The sequence below is a fragment of the Aspergillus brunneoviolaceus genome (genome assembly GCF_003184695.1).
Source record: "Aspergillus brunneoviolaceus CBS 621.78 unplaced genomic scaffold BO95scaffold_58, whole genome shotgun sequence".
Lineage (NCBI taxonomy): Eukaryota > Fungi > Ascomycota > Eurotiomycetes > Eurotiales > Aspergillaceae > Aspergillus > Aspergillus brunneoviolaceus.
Genome location: NW_020290788.1, coordinates 260,887 through 281,359, shown reverse-complemented (window position 1 = coordinate 281,359; position 20,473 = coordinate 260,887). Strand labels below are relative to the sequence as shown.

The window sequence follows — 20,473 nt, the reverse complement described above, 5'->3', positions numbered from 1 at the left end:
AAGAAGAAGAAGAAGAAGAAGAAGAAGAAGAAGAAGAAGTGGAAGTGGAAGAAAAGTGGCGGTGACTGGCTAAGTATAACAAGAAACAATCTCTAGAAGCTATTCACGAGAATGGATAGCTTCCGATTTACCAGTACGAACAGAGACGATCAGCGAACTATGTCAAGCGTTGGTAAGGTATATCAAAGATAAAGTGAGGGTTTCGAGTGGTTCATGGGTTAGAGGGTGGAGGATGTCCAGGATAAGAGAGCAGAAAAGAAGGGAGACAGAGAACAGTAGAAGCAGGAGGGAGGCATAGATATACCGGACACCTGTTGCCATCGTATGTACGACGACATCCACTGACCGAGAGATTGTCCGACATATTTTCATATTGCCATCCAACGGTGTATAACCATGATTGAATTTAGTTAGTCTAGGAACACTGAGAGTTCCGTCGTATGTACAGTATGTACTGTGCAGTAAGTACATGCACATGACTGACTAGTGGAGTACTCTATCTAATAGTTGCTGTATCGGCGAATTCGGGGGAAGATGGCATTCATGCATGCGATGTATACCATGTACTACCGGTCTGGTACAAGATTATAGTCTTTGTATGCCTACCGGGCACAAGGGAAGCAGGGGATGGTTAATCTAGATTGATCTAGTACGTATAAATACTTCATCCAGAAAGTTACTTCTCAGTCGATACGAACTGTACAGTACGGGTACTCGCTCTACCTAAAGTGACCATGAGTATGGAAGAAGATTCGGCAGACTTGCATGATTCAGGAGACAACAAGACACCCCGGCCCTCGTTCACGGCTTCAATTTCTCCGTCCCATCCCAGGGCTCGGACCCACTAAACTAATGAGTAGGTCGACCCGTACGAAGCACGGAGTACAGTACATTCTACAGTATTACTACTTAAAACGGAGTACTGAGTATCAGACTTTAGGGGATGTTGCTCGGGGATCTGGACCGCCCCACTGAAAGCCGAGGCCCTACTCTATACACATTACCGGCCAAGACATCAACTTACTCCGGTACATAGAGTATTCACTAAATTGTCTTCGTAGAATGTCTGTGCAGTGTCTGTGTGCTGTACATCTGGGTGTAGAGTATGAGTTACTAAGGATGTAACTACTGAGTATTACGGAGTACTGTACATGTATGCCAAATATTTCAACAAGAGTGGGGATGAACAATCTGGCAATTTGTGATTGGGAAGGCGAACTGCAAAGGAAGGAAAGAGCAAAGCTAAAAGAGGTAACGGAAAAGCAACAACAAGAAATTCTGAGTAGGTACGGAGTAAATTGAGAGGAAATACCGGCTGGTCACACGCGCACCCTCACCTTACGATGAGGCGGCGATCAACAGGCTTACCGATGGAGGGAGTTGTTATGGATGGAGTCGATGGACCCCACCTCCCCTTCTCCAAGCCCGGGGCGAACGGATGGGGGGCCGACCGAGTTGATGGCCCCGACACAGTATCCAGAGCAGTGGCATAATCGATGAAGAAAATCTAGATAATGTGATCCTTCACTGAATTCTTATTCAATTGAATTCCGTATATGTTCAGCGGATATAGCAACTAAGCTAATCAATGACTGCACTTGGTACTCTGTACAGCTGCAAATCTATCCCTGCTCACTGGCTATTGACCCATTGTATGCACACGTCTACTACAGAGAACATTTAAGGTTACTGCATATACCTAGTTACTTGTAAAAGACCATCAGGCCACCGCAAACTGGCTAACCACTCCGTACCTAGTAACTAGCCAACTTGTCATCCACCATTGTGCCAAGCCAGATTGAAGGCAATATGATTGCAATGTCGACAATTTCTGCTTAGTTTTTGAACCCCCTCGCAATGTCGCCAAGCACAATTAATGCCCACTGATCGTCGCCCTGGTATTTCTGCATCCTAGACCTAGCGTGTAGATGCATACAACGCATACAACGCATTAGCTACACGGGTCTGTCGAGATTGCTTGCAATGCACATTTATTTATATGCTCAGTACTATGTGAATACTAAGGATACCTGCAGAGCTGCACGTGACAGGAGTCAGTGACTCACAGCACGCTGCGAGGCAAATAAGGGATGTGGACCACCCTCATGGTCCCGGTTTATTCCTGCCTCACTGCTCACCCTTGTGAATGGGCATGATCCTAAAGATTACAATATAGACTAACGCTACAGAGTACACGCATCTTGAATTGCTTCAACTGAAGATCTTGGTGAACATACCGTGTCAATATACATCACTCCTTGCTTGCATTTGACCGAGAGACTTCCCCCAAACACCATCTGGTCGTGACTTGGCGACAACAAGCAGAGGCCTGAAGCTCCTGCGAGAGCCCATCCAAGGCGAATGGCATATATATTGGACAGCCATCACGACCACCCTGGTGGGCGGTGAAAGGGAATCCTAGTAAAAAGTACCCTTCCATTTACTTGAAGAGTTTCGACACTGCGACTTCCTTGTCATCATGCTTGTTGAGGATCTTCGCAGTAGCCAGGTCAAAGTCTTCCTGAGTGACGTGCACACGTCGCTCCCGAAGTGCATACATGCCCGCCTCCGTACACACTCCTTTGAGCTCGGCTCCAGAGCATCCATTCATCTTTTCGGCAATCTTCGTAAGGTTGATACCTCGGGTCAAGTTCATTGACCGCGAATGAATCCGTAGAATGTCGGCACGAGCTTCCACTCTGTCATAGTAAAGATCTTGGTCAGCCAACTGGTGGTGAAACACAAATGTTTGAACAGTGGTAGCAACAGAAAATCGCAGGACAAGGGTCAGCAACTCACGACGGCGGTGGGAACTCAATCTTGCGGTCAATACGACCAGGGCGCAGCAAGGCCGGATCCAGAATATCGAGTCGGTTAGTAGCCATGATGATCTTGATGTTCTTCGTAGGTTCAAACCCGTCTAACTGGTTAAGAAGCTCCAGCATCGTCCGTTGTACCTCCGAGTCACCCGACCCCGCCGAGTCTATCCGGCTGGACCCAATACTGTCGATCTCGTCCATGAAGATGATACTCGGGGCATGCTCTCGGGCCATAACAAAAAGCTCACGGACCATGCGACTTCCTTCACCTATGTACTTTTGCACTAATTCCGATCCACTGACTCTGATGAACCGGCAGTCGGTGTGATGAGCGACAGCTCGGGCAAGTAACGTTTTGCCGGTTCCCGGGGGGCCATAGAGAAGAACACCTTTGGGCTGTGCGATACCAAGCGACTCAAACAGCTCCGGGTGTTTCAAGCCCAGCTCGATCACCTCCTTGATTTCCTTGATCTGCTGGTCAAGACCACCGATCATGTCGTACGTACTATCAGGTACTTTCTCGACCATCATTAGCGACACCAGCGGATCGACGGAGGAGGGTAGCATCTTTTCCAGTTTGTACGAGTCGGATAACAGCGCAACTCGCTTTCCAACCGTCAACTTGCTGATATCGACACCATCGGCGATGTCCACAACTACAGAGAGACGCTAGAGTCAGCATGTAATGAACATATCAAAATCAACAATGTGCATGATGCGGAGATCTTGCTTACCATATTTGCCTTCCGGGTGGACCTTGACAAGGACCTTCTTGGTGCTCATGACCTTGACTACCTCACCAACATAGGAGCCGGGTTGCTGAAGCAGGCCTAGCTCCTCCCTGAGTAGACGTACCCGCGAATTGTAATCGTTCCGTTGTGCTTCAAGTCGTCTGAGAACAGCCTGGCCTTGAATGATTTCGAGCTTCATGCTCTCAATCTTGTTGCGGTAGTAATTGTCGAGCGCCATGATGGATGACGACAGATAGTGCTGCCACGGCAAGGCAGAACTGGGGTGGAGTCTATCAGTTTCGATGAGATGGAAAAGAAAGTTTGATATATCTTCTGCCGAAATCTGGGGGAAAGACGAAGTAGATAGAGTGTGGGGCAATCAAGCAGGAAGAGTAACAGAGAAGAGATGTGTACAGTGCAATACAAGAGAACAGCGGATGGAGGGTGAGGATGAGCTCGCTCTTGCGTGTGTAGCTTAGCTTGTCCGCCCTTGTCCGCCCTCGTCGACAGGAACGCCGCCGCCGCCGCCCCAAAGCACACCCGCCACAACCCGTTCATCAGCCACAGCAAAGCTTACATAAAAGAATACAGTAACTAACCTCACGATAGTTATAACGAACTAATTGAGACGGCCCCTTTGTTCGTTATATCGAGATATTCGTTTTATCGAATGTATGTAAAAAAAATCTTTCACGTGATCTAGGCTGTCTTGATGAGTATACTGATGAGTATACTGACTAAGTAATTCTTTTCAAATCTCCAGATTTTCTTTTAAAAAATCCTTAAAAATCTCCAAAAAGTCCCTAAATAAGTAATTATACTCAATCGATATAACAAACCTTGTATGTAGAAACAAATCATTTTACGAACTTTGTTATAAAGTAACATAACAAATTTTATATGGAAGAATTAATCTGTCGGTTCTAGAATTCGTTATATGGCAAAAATTTGTTTAATCGGGATTTGTTATAGCGTGAGGTTACTGTAGTATGTGGATTTGTGGGTCATGGACTGCTGGGTGCCCAGTGATTGCCCGGTTTGCCCGGTTGAGAAGTCAATCGTAGAGTAAATTGAGTGTGACGTACTTACTGTACTCGTACTGTAACTACAGGTAGCTAGTTAACTTAACCACTGTTTACTCAACTTCAACTAAAGTGTTTGTCTGAACGTTGGTTCTTTTGTGCATTATTCCACACCCTCTGTCTTACCCTTTCCAACTAGTCTCCCTGTCTGCCACTTTCACGATATCCAGCAACTTATAAAGTTACCCAAGTACTAGTTAGTTCCTTAATCATTGTTCGGCTCGTTTGTAATATTCCCCGTGACTCGATGATGTCCCAAGGTCTCAGCTGACTGCGGGGATGCAATGAGGCTGTATCTCATGATCTCACTAAGTTAGCTGCTAACTACTCAGTACTGTACCAAGACTTCAGTTGATTACCATCACTTCTACTCCCCCTTTCCCCTCCACAGTCAGCTATTATTTCTACCCTTGATTCTTGTTTTTCTCTTTTCTTTCACATTGAAACAATATGTGACTTTCTCTGTGACGCCTTAGATCATAATTGTTTTGATAATCATTTTATTTCCCTGCTCTCTAGCCCTGTTCTTCTTGTCGCTGCTGTTCTAAGTACAGGCCATTCTCTCATCAGTGCTTTTTCCCGAACTATTCCCTTTCCATAATTGCCCAGCCCCCCCCCCCCCCCCTCTCTCTCTCAATTCTTGTGTCACTTATAAGCGAGAAGTTGGCAGAGGGATGTCTGACAAACGACACCGCCACGACCAGGTGGAGGAAGACGAAGAGCAGGACCCTTACCTCTGCGTTCCGACTGAGTCCTCCTGGAACCTGACCAACGAGGATATGTCAGGAATCATTCGTCAACAGAGGAATGCAGGGCATACCCGAAGAGACTACGGTGCGTCACCCCAACCCAAAAACGCTAGAATTTCTGCATCTCTTTCCTATCCAAGAAATCAACTCACATGCAGCAGGTACCATGGATTCTTCTGCGAAAACGGACAACGACCTACGACCCGACGAAAGCCAGCCCGAGGGTTCAAGTCGCGTTCTTACCTCCCAGTCACCATCGGGCCCACTCAGAAAGCCATCAGTAACGCGCCGTATATCCTCGAAGCGACAAGTTCCTCATAAGGGACAGGAGTTTTCTACAGATGACGATGTACAGGAGGTGGAAGAGGATATTGCTAAGCAACAAGGCTCCAATCCGCAGGCATCGCCAAGGATTCGCCCTCTGAGAAAGCAAAGCTCAACCTTGCGACGACGTTTGAACGCCCGAGTGAGCCCCCTGGCTCAAGCAGGCTCAGACGTAGATGGTGAGGATGATACTGCTTCACCTGATTCTGTCATGGAAGGGACTGGGCCGGAGCCTTCTGTTCAGCGATCTGAGACCGGCAGCCAAACTGGGGAAGGTATTCACAGTGAGGAGGACGAGGCGGCGTCGAGTGATGCTGAAAGCTTCACACTGAAGGATCGACAGCAAGCAATTAACGAAACGCATCCGTTCGGTATCAGATTGTGGAAACCCGCTTTGTACAAGAAGAGTCGCTCCGTGGAGAAAACAGCTGAGGGGGACATCCACTCTTCGCCTGGCGGTCGAGTGAGTACCCTCCTATTCTTCGTCAACCTCCTGTGGACCCTGTTCTTCGGGTGGTGGCTAGCTTTGGCTGCATTGACAGGGGCTATCGCATGCTTCATTTTCGCATACTCGCCCAGTGCAGTGGAATACGGACGAGTCTTCTCCGGTCTTTCTTGGTATCTAATCTACCCCTTCGGCTCCTTTGTCCGCCTGGATACGGATGAGAATTACGCCGAGGAAGATGAGGGGGAGGGTCGCAGCATTAGCGAGTATGAACAATGGCAGAACGGCGACCTTGAACATGGTAGACTATTCTTCGGTCCTCGACGCGACCGGTCCCTGGTTGGAAGAAGGAGAAACAGTGTCGATTCGGCCAGTGAACAAGATAGCCTGCTAGGCCGAACACAAAGAGGCCATTCGAGAGAGAGCCCCCTTACCCAGCCGAAGCGACGATTGTTCGGCCGTGGCGAGTGGACGCTTGGCCGCGTGGTATTCTTCGTCTTCTTCTACTTCCTTGTAGGACCACTCATGCTCATTGTCTCGCTTCTTTGTTGGTTGCTTGTTTTCTGGATACCTATGGGACGTGTTACCATCATTCTGTTTGATCACCTTCGCCGGCACCCTCTGGCCTTGTCGTATCATTCTGATACAGCGCATACCAGAGTTAGTCCCGGTTCTTCCTCGTCTGTTCTGTTGTGCACTTATCGCGCAGCTGGTCTGCGATACTGGAAATACACGGTCGGCGGAACGAATATTTTCTTCATCAACCTACTGGGTGTTGTCTTATTTGTTATCTTTGACTACTTTCTTCTCAGCAAGACCCTGGGTCTCCAAACGGCCATCACTCATCCGGGCCTTATCTTCACCCTGGCTCTTGTCTCTATCATCCCTTTGGCTTACTTCATTGGACAGGCTGTTGCATCGATTTCAGCTCAGTCGTCTATGGGCATGGGCGCTGCTGTTAATGCCTTCTTCTCCACAGTAGTCGAGGTCTACCTTTACTGTGTGGCCCTGACTGAGGGAAAGGGTCAATTAGTAGAAGGCAGTCTTATCGGAAGCATATTTGCAGGCATCTTGTTTCTCCCGGGCCTCTCGATGTGCTTTGGTGCTATCAAACGCAAAACACAACGATTTAATGTGAAATCCGCCGGTGTCACTTCCACAATGTTGATGTTTGCCGTCATTGCCGCTTTTGGACCAACACTATTTTATCAGATTTACGGCAGCGTAAGCATGGTTACCTTCATACCCTATTCACATTTAACTCTGTTCATTCCCTCAAACTCTGCCTTTGCTCACTGCTAATGAGGAGCTCAGCATGAACTAAACTGCCGATTATGCGTCGATACCGAGGAGTCGCGTGGCAGCGATTGCCGTCGCTGTTATTTCTCACAGGTACCAGCTGTCAACGATAGCTTTTTTCGGAAAGCAGTACAGCCTTACTCCTGGTTCGCTGCGTTATTCTTGTTCTTGTCATACGTGATTGGGTTATGGTTCACACTTAGAACTCACGCAGCCCTCATTTGGGCCACAGAATCCGAGGAGAAAAAAGCGTCGGCTCTTGCCAACGAGCAAGCTACGTACGAGTCTCGAAATCTTGATGCCGCTCAAGCCTCAGCAATGGCTATTGGTGGCCTTGCTGCATCCAGGGGCTCGGTGCGCGATTCGCAACTGTACAGACGTATTTTAGGGCAATCCCTGAAGCATGTCGGTCTATCCGAGACTGCGGGGGAATTCAACCTCTCCGCGCATGGCAAAAATGCAGCGCCGTATCTTGTACCTCCGCAAACGACGACCGGGGACCACCACGCAAGCTTCAAGGATTTCCGGGATTTATCTAGCGAGGAGAATGAAGATCTTGTGCGCCGAGTAACTGAGGTAGCAGCTACGGCGGCTACCGTTGCCGCCCGTGACGCAGCCCGGTCTCGGAAGCCGTCCGTTCAACTGGGTTCGCTCCGTCAAACGACAAAAGCTCCCGCTGATTTGGCAAAGTCGCATTTGGATGAAGGCGATGAAGTTGGCCTCGAAAATACTCACACCAGCGGTGGGCATGATGCGCCGAATTGGAGCAAAGCCAGGAGTTCGATAATCCTCCTGGTGACAACCATACTGTACGCGATCATTGCTGAAATCTTGGTCAACACGGTAGATGTGGTTTTAGAGAGTGTCGACGTGGACGAGAAGTTTCTAGGAATCACACTCTTCGCCCTGGTGCCCAATACGACTGAATTTCTGGTATGTGCAATGAAATCATCTTCCCTTACCGGCTGCTGGATTGCTTACGGCAGATCTCAACAGAACGCAATATCCTTCGCCATGAATGGAAACATAGCGCTTTCTATGGAGATCGGATCGGCCTATGCATTGCAAGTCTGCCTCTTGCAAATCCCCGCATTGGTGCTTTTTAGTGCCATCTATTCTCGCCTGATAGACCCATCGGAGCTACTCAGTCATACATTTAAGTACGTTTCTTCATACTTTCGCGCCAGCTTCAGTGTCCCATCTAACATCATGCAGCTTAATCTTCCCTCAATGGGACATGATCTCGGTCATCCTTTGTGTCTTCCTCCTCTCCTATGTTCACGGCGAAGGCAAGAGCAATTACTTCAAGGGCTCGATTCTCGTCCTTACGTATCTTGTCGTTGTCATCGGGTTTTATCTATCGGGCTACAGCAATATAGAGACAATGGGTGTTGATCGGTTTGACACGCTGGCTCTCGGTCTAGGCTCGTCGGAGAAGTTTTACACCATCGGTCGGGCATCGAGTGGCCAGGCCTTTGCGCCCCACTGAGAAACTCTTTTATAACCTTGGCAAATTAGTTGTCGCGATGAATTGCCGAACTTTGGGAGTGTACTTTGTCGCTTGAGAGAAGAAAATCGCATTTTACCAGTCTCTTGTCATATTTCTGGCTAGAACTGCTCATCAATTGGCATTATTTTGCCTTTCCTCTTCCCAAGAAGCCTGACCATGGGTGTTATCAATGTTTGTCGAAACACTCACCACCACAATTCGTCCCGCCAAATTGGAACCATCTCATTTGACGCCGCCTGCAATTGCTCAACAAGACAATCCCCCTGTGGAAGACTCCCCATCAGTAAGGGAATATACCTAAGGTTTCCATGAGCTCACGGTTCGATCGACGAGAACCCGGTACTCCTGTTGCTTGTAGCATTGTTCAAGAAAAACCTTGTATTTGACGTCGAGCAGTGCCTTCTCCCTCACATCGGTTGTTGGAACGACCTTTCTTCCTGGTTTGCTCATACGATCCATAATCTCCCAAAGGTCCTCAGTCTTGCCGTCCGGGTCAGCACTAGCAGCTTTGGCACCCAGCATCGCTGCTCCATGACACACGGCAGCATGGATATACCGAGGAATAAGTACCGGCATGTCGCACGCCGATGCTATTAGTCTAACCAAAATATCATTCTGGCACTGAGAACCAGACATGAAGATTGACGTAATCGTGTGGCCTGCTTTATTCATGGTTTCCACAATTTGTCTAGTTTGCAGTGCAATGAACTCGAGAGTAGCATAGTAGAACACTGCAAGACCATCGACAGATTTATCACTTGTCAAACCGACGACGGATCCCGCCATGGCAGCATCCGCGATAGGAGAACGGTTTCCCCATAAATCTCCATAGAAAAACAAATGCCGGCCTAGATAAGAAACGTTAGGGGCCTCCTGCTCGTGGGTCATCTCCTTCAGATGTTCGTTTAGGTATTCATATATATTAGCGTTGTAGGACTCGGCGATTGAGGCCGCCTGATTGAATGCTGGATGAGTTTCAATGACATGCTTGAGCAGCTCGCCAGTCGCGGATTGGCCGCCCTCGGCCATCCAATATCCCGGCTGAATGGTATCGCGGTACGGCCCCCAAACACCAGGCACAAAGATGGGGTCCTGTGACATCGCAAGGTGGCACGTGGAAGTTCCAGCGACAGCGGCCAGGCGTGAGAAAGCCTGGGTCTTATCATTCTTCGAGACTTCGGAACTCAATTGCCCGGGCTCCAACTCTACTTTGGCGCCGACTGTACCGATCCAGCCTGCATACGCGTCAATGACACCGCTGCCAATTGCGATCCCTGACGGGAGGCCCAATTCGGATGCTGCCTTGTCACATAGAGTTCCCACTAACTCGCCAGCACTGAGATAATCGCCATTCTAGAGCAATGATCTGTTAGTCGGTCAGATATAAGCATATCGCAGTGATCCTACTGCTCCGGGTACAGTAGGCACGTCAAGAAAAATTGTCACAGAAGAAACAAGGCTCACCACCCCGTCAACACCGCCCATCCGCTTGAAGTTATCCTCGACTAGATCGCCCAAGCCGATTTCAGTCAAGAAGTCGTCTTGCCAGCCTTTTACACTTCCGTCCACACCGACAGGAACGTACCCCTGCTTGCAAACCACACTGCAGAAACTTCTTTTCTCGGTTCCTGTGGCGATATTGGTCAACGCATCTGCCAGGTCGTAGAATTTGCACTGATCAAAGAGCTCTTTCGGCATATTGTTCTTGAGCCATAGAACCTTGGGGATTTCCATCTCGATCGACATTTTGCCGCCCACGTAGCGAAGAAGATTGTGGTTCGTAGCATTGATTTTCTCGGTTTCCTCGATGGGACGATGATCCAACCACAGAATTACATTACAGTCGGAGTCAAAGTTGGGGCTTGTGACTGAGATAGGCTCATCGGTTACGTTGGAAAATACGGACAATGAACAAGTCGCATCGAAACCGATGCCTCTCACAGTCTCGGGGTCAATATTATGCTGGCTAATAGCCCGTTGAACGGCCACACAGATACATCTCCAAATATCGTTGGTAGATTGTTCCTGAGCCATATTAGCCTAGTCCTCAAGTGGGCACAGAGACCACGCAAGATGATTGCGGGGGGCGAACATAGTATCCCTGCTGAGGTTGCCAGAGGCCGATGTTCTCAGACGCCAGTCCGACAATGTCCCCTTTATCATCGATGATACATGCACGTGCACTCCCGGTGCCAACATCGATGCCAATGTAATGGTCCAGGTGCACTTGGATCTCATCCCGTTTGTCTCTCGAGGCCTGCCTAGAGCTCTGGCGTGAGGCTCGACGGTATGGCAGGGAGCCCGGAGAAGCCATGACTGAGATGATTCCGGATTGAACCTGATATCTCTGTTAAATTGACGGCGTAAGACTGAGCTTTTACATAAACATCGAAGTATAGAAACGTAGGTCTGATGTCGATTGTAGTGGCTTTCTCTACCGAGGGGCTCGAATTGTCTCAAAAAATGATCGAGGGAAAGAGATAACAAAGTCGCAGCAGAAAAGTGAGAAGGATGAAGGAGAGAAGGGAGGTGAAGAGGAAGGGGAGGGGGGGCAGGAGGGGTGGGCAAATGCGCTGTCCAGTATAGGTATAGACAGTACAAGGGTACATACAATACTACGTTGTATTATCTTACTGATTTGGAGGGTAAGTTATGACTTCGTACGGCCTACGATGATTTCTCTGCCAGCTAGACTAAGCGTGGAGGAGGAAGGGGAGCTGCTGCAGCACTGCAGCAGTATGGTAGCAGCAACAGCCATGGGAGTGGGGTTGGGCGGGGATAAATGGCGGGATAAAGGGCAGGATAAAGGGCAGGATAAAGGACAGGGACTGGGGTATTGGAGTTCAAGGTCATTAGGTAAAGGTTCATGGTCAGTGGATGGTTCCATGTGGATTGGAAAAATGCCAGTCTATCTAGGCAACTTTGAACCTCTGTCTTAATCACTTGTAGTAGGCTCGTTCCGATACTTAGGAGGTTTGATACCTAAATCTAGACGTGTGCAAAACTGTACTGTACCATCTACTGACTGTACTATGGAATACTGTACATCTGTACTATATATTACATACTGTATGTGTTATATGAATACACCATCGCTCACACTCTTCCAACCAGTTCTTCCCCAAGCTTGTAACATTCCGAATAATACCTTACATCTTACAGCGTCGCAGTATGACCTCAGCTGTATTGAAAACCAAGTTACTGTACCCAGGAATGTTAACTACATAATTATTGCTGGTGCTGTAACTGAATTAATCCCACCTAGCAAGCTGCTCCCTTTCACCAACATCTTTCTTCCTCCCTATTACCCCGTCATTGGAGCTATTTACTTACTTCCGTCTTTCTCCTCCTCCTTCCTCCTCCTCCTCCTTCTATCTCCTATAAGTGCATCTTTGCTCATCATGTGGCCGTTTTTGTCTCCTATGCTTCTATCACTATTATGCTTTTTTCTATCCTCAAGCGTCATCAATTCCTCGCCAGCCCCCCAGCCATCATCTGTTGATGTCTTCTACTGGCCCGTCGCAGCTTCTGAACCTTCTTTACTGGCTCAGATTTCATATAACTCGACTTCTATGAACTCAGAGTTGGTCACCTATTCGCCTCCGACTCTTGCTCACGCACAACAGTCGTCGGACTTGGTTCGCATCGGTTTTTTCGCAATCAACACTTCAGGCTCCAAGCACTGGGTCGGGACCGCTACTTCCTGGTCGTCGTTCTTTGGAGATGAGGACAACCGCCCTGTCCTTCGACTTTACGTCGATTCGCCTTCTGAGGACGAATTGTACCACGTTGCTCTAGTATCCTCTACTACATTCGCTAATATCTCGACTCTGGTCAGCCCTCGAGTGGAACTAGTATCGAACGAGGCTGGCCCGCGTCCGCACCTAAATCAACCTGTCATCATCGGCCCGGACGGAAAGAACGCAGACGAAGTTGTCGAGAAGACATTTTTCCAGAAGTGGGTCAAGCTCTTTCCGATGTCTTCTGCGCCTTATGTGAACTGACTTGCATCACTCAGGTACTGGTGGATTTTCCTCATCGTCACATTTCTCGCCATGTCTGGTGGAGGGGAGGCGCAGTAGTCCCCCGGGCGTCGACGCTCGTTTGTAACACTCGGAATAGCCACCTACCCGCTTCAGACGCATCGTGAATCACTCTCACTCCTCAGCTGTCGGAAAACCGCACCCGTAGGACGTCGTGTGCCTTACCCATCATATATCCATCACCGTCATGCGCCCCCTCGTCCTCTCCCAACGCGGATGCGCGTCGCAGGCTCTAGTCCATCCTAGCTAGGTTGAGAGTAGGATGACTGTGGGCCATACCAGATGTTCCGTAGTTTGTTGTCTGCAGCTCCCGAGCGCGAGCATCGAGCTCGTTGGCTGAGCTGGGCTAGATCCCTGATCGACTGAGAATCTCAGACAAGGTTACCAATGGGGTCACAGAGTCTAAAGACCAAGATGACAGATTGCAAGCTATGTAGCCCAGATTTCTCCTCCAGTCAATGCTAGCATCAGCCAAGATTTGGCGTCTACGAGCCTGCACAAGATGGTCTTGGCAAGCTTGGTTTCCCATTTCTCCGTTCACAGCAACTGGAACACTCTGGAGTCCGTGAGTCTCACTTTGCTAGAGTTGGAAACGATAATCATGTACATACAAAATAGCTCTACTTACAGAGGCTTAGCGGGCAGAGAGTGGGCGATAGGTGTTGCCTGACACAAGAACCCGAGGCCGTCTCGCATCAAATACTGGACAGATGTTCCATCAATAGCTGTTTGTTTGTCTTCGCTTGCACTGAAATGTCAGTGAAGATGCTGCTCTCAGAATTTGACTAGTATTGGAAATACTGAATCAGTCGTCGCCCTCCTCCCCGCGGGCCTAAATCCCAGCACATGACGCCCCTATCTGTGATTGCTATCAATCCATTTTCTTCCTCAGAGAAATGCAATTGGAAGCAGACGGCTTCAAGCGACAATACTATTGGTCGTAATTCGATCATGCCGGAATCTTGTGCTTGTGATGCAAGAGGGTAGAACCCATTGGAGTTCTCTTCAATTAGCGCTCTCGGCTCAAGAGCCCAAACATAGACTGTTTTCCAGTTGGCGACTGCGAGCCTTGTCCCTTGCCTTGAAGCAGCAACTATGCAACCAAGGGAATTGGTCGAATGCTGGAATCCCCAGAGGCGTGCAACGACGCTCCAATCAGGCAATCGCCGTCCACGCTCAAGTTGCAAGACATGCTGACAATTCTGTGCGCGACAGAATGTTTCGGATGTCAACAAGCACGCGACGGTCCATTTTTCTTCGCGATGGGTTGCTAGGCCGAAAGCCAGGTATTTCCATTGACATCGAGCGAATCCGTCTAGGACCTGAGTTTCATGGGTCCCAAAGAAAGGAACCTCGATTGAGAAAAGAAGGCTAAGGGAGTCTGTGAACTGTACAGGGCAGGAGTTTTCATACAATGTGGGCTGTATGGGAAAGGACGACATGTCAATCCTCTGGAAAGAGCCGTATAACGTCTGAGCGCGATAGTAGTAGAGTAACTGGCTAGACTTGTCGTTAAAACGAAGACCTACTACAGAGCTGCTATCGTAAGGGTAAAGACCGCGAGCGAGTCTGCCTTGTAAGCCCCGATGGCCATCAAACCACTGCCTTTTGCTGTTGTGGAGAACGCAAGAATTATAGCTAGTTTCTAGGTTATGTCAGCACCGGCAGCCTTGGCTGCAATGACACAGAGAGGCCTACCGATTACCCCCGGCCTCATATCGCAGTTGGATTCTGAGGAACAGATATATAAAGTTACCTCGAGGTCACTGATGTCCTGGGCATGCTGCCAGGAGATTGCGAAAATGCCTCCGCGCGCGGCCGCCAGAGCCAAAGGCTCGTAGTCTGCATGATCAGGGAAAGCACAAATGCGAACAGGGCCGTGGGGAGATTCTATTGAATATCGAGAGAGATAGACGGTCGAATCGGTCCCGAGCTGCATGGCGTGCCTGACGAACGGATGCCTCGCATAATCGTCGCTGTCGTTCAGTGAAGGCCTAAAGCGATGAAGTATGTATAATGTATCATCACCGTCAAATGCAGTTTTCAGAATTTCAACAGCACCTGGCCGACACCACTGAAGCTCCAAGCGAGCTTGGGGTCGGAGCCCACCACCTATAACCTGGAAAAGATGGATGCAATCTTGTTCTCGAAAAACAAGTGCGAGCGTCAGGATCTCCCTACGTACCAATATAGACGCCTTCACGTCAAGGGAGCTGGTCCAGGGCTTGAAAGTGACACAGTCCGCATGAAACTGTGCACCATAAAGTTGCTGTGATGCTTGTCTCAAAAGCAGTTGAAATAGCTCTTTCGCATGCATAGAACGGAGGTCTGCGGGTAGAGCTCCCGGAGTTCGTTGTAGGTGGTGCACAAGGACCTCTCGACAGTGAGTCGCAATTTCATACATGGTTCGACATGACATTGCCGCCTGTAGGAAAGTTGGGGTAGAACAGGATCGAAGAACCCATTGTATGAGCTCCGTAGGAAGGTTCAGAAGCATGGCCACCAAAGGTCGAAGTGTTTGGCTTGAGGGAGGGGAAGGCAAGTAGTAAGCAGGCAAGCACTCAAGCTTCTGTCCTACCTACTCGTGAGTAGCGGGTGAATGGACGTATCGAAGGGATTAAGCTCCTTGAAAAGGAGAGAATTGATTAATCCCTATGATTAATCACGGCTGGCGGGTCTGCCTGTCTCCCATAAGGCACCAGAGTCACTTGCTGCCTGGAAAGTATAACAAGAGAAACCCCGCCACAACACAGCCAAAATATGTTACTCCCTGGGACTATCTCGGAGGCAGAAATCGCGGCTCTCTGCTAGGCAGAAACCTCAGTTCAAGATTTTAAGACTCACATTTAAGATTTTAGCCGGTATGGAACTCAGATGCGGAAGCACTAAGACAGATCGGCCCTTTAACCAAGGGGAAACGCCTATATATATCGCAGGTGGCACTTAGACTAAATGCAGATACAGTGTGAATATCAGATATATCCTTAATAGAACATTACTTCACTTGCAAGATCTTGGTTCCATCAACAAGATCGTGAGGGAAATTACCATGCGTCCATAAGTTTTGATCTCAAATGATATCCTGTGTATATCTATAATATTAATTTGATTCCCGAGCCACAGCTTATAAACTATCATCATAATCAACTAGACCTAAATAAAAAAACAACACCCGAAAATGCTTTCATCAACACATATTGACACGACGACCAAGGTCTAGAATGAAAGCGATTAAGACATCCCACAAGGTATAATAAACATCCACGCCAACATGATTTCAAGAGAACCCCTTGTGATTTCATCATCCAGTGATGACCAAGAGATACTAAAATTACCTAATCGTACTCTATTCCCCCATGTGTGATACAGCCCATTCCAGCACGCTTTCATAGCACAGAACAAATTGCGAAAGGTTCTGAACCATGCTGGGTCTTTGTCTGCGGAAGTCGTCCACAGTCTTCTCAATGAGGTCGAGACCCTCATCGAGATCCCATTGTTTCTCAGTGAGCCTTGAATTCAAACCATCCACTGTGCCTTGACTCCTTCGCCGCTTCAGTATGTCCAGGACAGTGTCAACAGTACAGAAAGCGCCGGTACGTCCACACCCAGCACTACAGTGCACCAAGACCGGCCGCTGATCCACTGCGTGTCTCTGGAACGTAACGGGAACAGGACTATTCGTTGTAGTGAGAACCCGATCACAATATTCGATAAGTCTGAGGAGGTGTGTAGGCTGCGAGGTTGTTCCAAAGTCAGGCCAGTGTGGGTACTGCAATTGAGTGACTTCTCGCAATGGCTGAAATGGGTATGCTGAATGTGACAAGCCAAAGTGCCTGACAACGATATATGGGTTACCTGGGTCGTCTTTCACGTCGGGGGGTAACTGGCTGCCTTCCAACTCAATATGTGGTGCATCTCGAGAATTTAAGTAGATCAACTTCTGCGAGAAATTGTTGACCTGGCATTGTCCATACTCTCCTGACTTCCAGTAGGGATGACATTTGACCTGACCCCTTTCGACTTCGGCAGTCAATGAAACAACAAGTCGGACATCCTGTTCCCATATCATTCGCCAAAAGTCCTAAAGACATAATGAGCAAAACTTCCAACCACACTCGCCACCGGGGACATGACAAAGATGGAAGAGACTACATATCGCACTTACATCGAAGGTATCGGGAACTGGGGCCTGGGTGGCGATATAGCTTTTACCACTCTTTCCGGCCTTTAAATGGTTCCCATTCACATAGTCACAGCCACCAGGAGGGACATTCTGGAGTCTCACTCGAGTATGTTCAAAAGGATAGATGTCGTTATATCTATTCTTCGTTCCTTTCTCAATACCGGCAACGCGATACCTTTCTGGCGAGCAGTCAATCGCTGCGGACTCGTCGGATTTATTATAAGACAGCGCTCGTTTCATGCGTTCAAGCTCCCTCTTCTCAAGCTTCAAAAACCTCTCGGAGACTTTGCGACCTTTGTCGGAGGCGTCCGATACATCGCGTAGCCAAGGTGGGAGTTGTTGTCTCTTGAGTTCTGTAAGATCAGAAGGGAGTTGTAGAGGTATCTGTCCAACACCATCAACGAGATCCATGTGTTGTCTGATGTTGGCGAAGAAAGGTATCGCCGCATGGGATGACTCGGGGAGAGCACATCCGCCTGCGACTGGAGCTGCCGAAGGGAGATCAATATGCATTCTGGGTGTTTTCTTTGTAGACGCTCCTGAAGCTGGAAGCTGCTGTTGCTTGGTCAAATGAGGGAAGCGAGATGAGAACATTTTGTAGCCCCCAAGTAGAATTCGGGCCTCCCCTCCCCACCCTTCACTGGTGAATTTCTTCAGCACATTAGCTAGCGACCCTGCATCTTTCATATCAGATGTAGCGGCATCAAACACGATTATGTATTGGGATTGCCGCCATCGCGCGAATTTTTTCTTATCATGATCAGCTGTGAAAGTATTCGCTAATTTCTGCGTGTCGAATGAAGGGCGCTTCAACAGTGTTGTCGGTATGCAAAGGTTGAGAGACCCCTCGATAGTCCCTTTCGCGAAATGAGCGTAGGGTCGAACATCTAGAAGCATAATATCACGATCAGATGATTCGAGAAGCGCTGCACATTCATCTAGGGAGATGGAACGCCCGTCCATAGAAGTCATCTGTCCTGAAGGTGCAACGGCACCTGTGACCACTAGGTCTCGGCTCCGTGGATTCCCGTGGCTTGTGGATTCTTTCAAGTGATTATTGAATGCCAGTCCACTTCTTGAAAGAGTCAGGTTGTTATCGAGGGTTATATTGTTTGCAAGGTGAATTCTTGGATAAGATATTGCAGAATGAGCATGTGGTACTGCTTCTCCAATGTTCCCAAAGTTGCCCGGACTGTCCACATTAATTGAGAAACGATCAGGTCCCGAACGTTCTAAGACTGTACTCGAGAGACCAAGTCCGGGAGGTCCCTGAGATGAAGGGTTAGTATCACAAAAAGAGAAAAATGATGTTGAGTTTGCAGGGTGGTCAAGCTGCAAATTCTGGCACTCTGACGGCCAAGGAGATGTAGGTGACCTTGAGCCTGTCATAGCCGACATGATTCTATGTCAAGACAGAGAGTGACAGTCTGCCTTTCTAGCCGGAAAGTCGAGGTTCGTGATCAGATATAAACCTGCTTTGCCATCGCGATATTAAATCTAGCCTGGTGAGCAGATTGACAGTCGAATCTAGTCGAGGAGTGGTGTTGCCTACACCAGCCACCCAGACTTGCCAACTAGTTGCTCCACACCATATGACCCAGCGAGCAAATGTACACTTGACTGATGTTATTGTCTAGAGGTCTGGATACTTGAAGTACAGAGCCTGGCCCTTAACTGGCGAAGCAGCGGAGCGAATAAGATCGTTAAAGGCAGATGATGCCCACTGGGGTCCAGATGGGCTGGCTGCAAACTCTGGCAAACTCTGGAAGGAGGCGGTAATGTTACGGCTTCAGCTGAATATGAATTGAGAAGCCGACAAGCGGGTTGGTGAAGCAGCGATTAATTAGAAGCTTAAACAGAGGTAACGGAGATTTTCAAGCTGATATGTCTGCGAAAGGAAGACAAAGCCCATGGGGAGAAGTGGGCGAGAAGACCGGCAGAAGGTAAAGGTAGGTAGGTAGGTAATTTTGACTCCTCGCAATCGGGGAATACCAGGTCTCAGTTAAAGGGGAGGGAATTGCACGCCCGACTGCAGTTAAGTTCCTAGACCAATGGAAATATGAGCAAGGAAAAGTGGGGGAAGGGGAGGGGAGGTGGTCACTGTTGGCTGATATCACTGATCCACTGCCATTGTTCGAGCATGAAGGGGGGGGGGGGGTGGATCGGGGGTCAACAGCCGAGCGAATTGTGCGGAAGAGCGAATGGAGGGTAAAGGAAACGGAGGGAACGATGTTGTCCTCTAGGATATGACGTTATAGGGTGGGTGGCAGAGGGTCGGAAGACGGCACGTGTGCAGAAAGACTCAAAACCCATGCGGCGGCGGCCGGTCTGGATCTTCTTGATCTACCAGGAACTCAACTGAAGTGTGGCGATGCTGTCAAAATTCAGCATGCAGCATTTATTGTATGTGAAGCAGGAAAGGGAGAAAGATGTAAAGGGGGTGCAAACAGCCACCACTATCTTTGGTCCAACTTTACCTAAGACATATTTCACGTTTATCGGATATAAGTTCAATTTCTTTACTACGTGGGCAAATAGAATTCAACAGGGGCTCAATGATCTGTACCACATCGTTTAGAATACTCGCTACACGCGACTGTGGCTACGTACTGATAGCAGCTTGGGAAATGAAGAAAGAGACAGAAAAGTCAGAAAAAGGGAAGGAGGAACCCACAGGACCAAGCAGCTGTAGTCGACTATGTTAGAATGAAAATATGTTGAGTGTGCTATCAAAAATCGTAATGAAGTCCTTTGTGTAGCACTTCTCGACCATCTTCATTTAATGAAATGATCTCTCGCATCAGACTTGCGAGGCGAATTCTTAATTTTGCATGACAACACAATGTAGTCGTGTTCATGAGCGCGTCGTCGCCACAGCCATACATACATAGTAAAGCAAAAGGAGACCTCTGCGACTGTTTGGAGGATTTCAAGCTCAATTATAGGGCTGTTGGTCAACCCATTTATAAACAAAGATGGGGATGAACATAAGATTCCTGTCTCAACTGCGACACCTTGTTAAGCCTGTTCAATTCCTCGTCGTCAGAGTCTCAAGGTGAGGGATTCCTGGTGCCCACTAGCTTCGCCTCATTTAGGCCCTTCATTCTGACAAGGCACAGCCGAGTCGAGATGTCTATCAATATTGAAGGTGTTCTTGAGGGCCAGGTAATTGATGCTTCATTGCGGTCGGCTTTTGTGAAGCCGCATTTGCCACGGGTACTTTTTGGCACGTAATCGTTGAGCAAACGCATCGAGAGCAGGCAAGAAATGGTTGGCTGGCTTTTTAAC

At 48.5% G+C, this 20,473-nt stretch overlaps 6 protein-coding genes across 6 annotated transcripts; 2 read left to right on the top strand and 4 right to left on the bottom strand.

Moving 5' to 3' along the window:
- On the bottom strand, window positions 1-603 carry BO95DRAFT_216943 (uncharacterized protein). The gene has a single exon (XM_025581165.1). It carries the CDS (start codon window positions 475-477, stop codon window positions 163-165), a length of 315 nt encoding a protein of 104 aa, XP_025439543.1. The 5' UTR covers window positions 478-603; the 3' UTR covers window positions 1-162.
- A 1,837-nt stretch (window positions 604-2,440) lies between these two features.
- On the bottom strand, window positions 2,441-4,019 carry BO95DRAFT_516709 (proteasome regulatory particle base subunit RPT6; the record flags this gene model as incomplete). The annotated part of the gene is made up of 3 exons (XM_025591842.1): window positions 3,554-4,019; window positions 2,800-3,475; window positions 2,441-2,699 (listed from the first exon to the last, which is right to left on the bottom strand). Exons 1-3 carry the CDS (start codon window positions 3,786-3,788, stop codon window positions 2,441-2,443), a joined length of 1,170 nt encoding a protein of 389 aa, XP_025439542.1. The 5' UTR covers window positions 3,789-4,019.
- A 1,287-nt stretch (window positions 4,020-5,306) lies between these two features.
- BO95DRAFT_502802 (calcium/hydrogen antiporter) lies at window positions 5,307-9,097 on the top strand (the record flags this gene model as incomplete). Its single annotated transcript, XM_025591062.1, has 5 exons — window positions 5,307-5,466; window positions 5,540-7,374; window positions 7,465-8,382; window positions 8,446-8,609; window positions 8,665-9,097. The coding sequence occupies 5 exons, from the start codon at window positions 5,307-5,309 to the stop codon at window positions 8,936-8,938; spliced, it is 3,351 nt and encodes a 1,116-aa protein (XP_025439541.1). The 3' UTR covers window positions 8,939-9,097.
- On the bottom strand, window positions 9,039-11,476 carry BO95DRAFT_445449 (FGGY-family carbohydrate kinase). The gene is made up of 3 exons (XM_025587153.1): window positions 11,052-11,476; window positions 10,424-10,984; window positions 9,039-10,312 (listed from the first exon to the last, which is right to left on the bottom strand). Exons 1-3 carry the CDS (start codon window positions 11,271-11,273, stop codon window positions 9,257-9,259), a joined length of 1,839 nt encoding a protein of 612 aa, XP_025439540.1. The 5' UTR covers window positions 11,274-11,476; the 3' UTR covers window positions 9,039-9,256.
- A 905-nt stretch (window positions 11,477-12,381) lies between these two features.
- BO95DRAFT_455383 (uncharacterized protein) lies at window positions 12,382-13,041 on the top strand (the record flags this gene model as incomplete). Its single annotated transcript, XM_025588333.1, has 2 exons — window positions 12,382-12,917; window positions 12,978-13,041. 2 exons carry the CDS (start codon window positions 12,382-12,384, stop codon window positions 13,039-13,041), a joined length of 600 nt encoding a protein of 199 aa, XP_025439539.1.
- Window positions 13,042-13,787: 746 nt separating this feature from the next.
- ptpA (putative protein tyrosine phosphatase (Pyp1)) lies at window positions 13,788-18,583 on the bottom strand (the record flags this gene model as incomplete). Its single annotated transcript, XM_025588332.1, has 5 exons — window positions 13,788-14,507; window positions 14,532-14,603; window positions 14,708-15,284; window positions 16,824-17,083; window positions 17,168-18,583. The coding sequence occupies 5 exons, from the start codon at window positions 18,581-18,583 to the stop codon at window positions 13,788-13,790; spliced, it is 3,045 nt and encodes a 1,014-aa protein (XP_025439538.1).
- Between the last annotated feature and the right edge of the window lie 1,890 nt (window positions 18,584-20,473).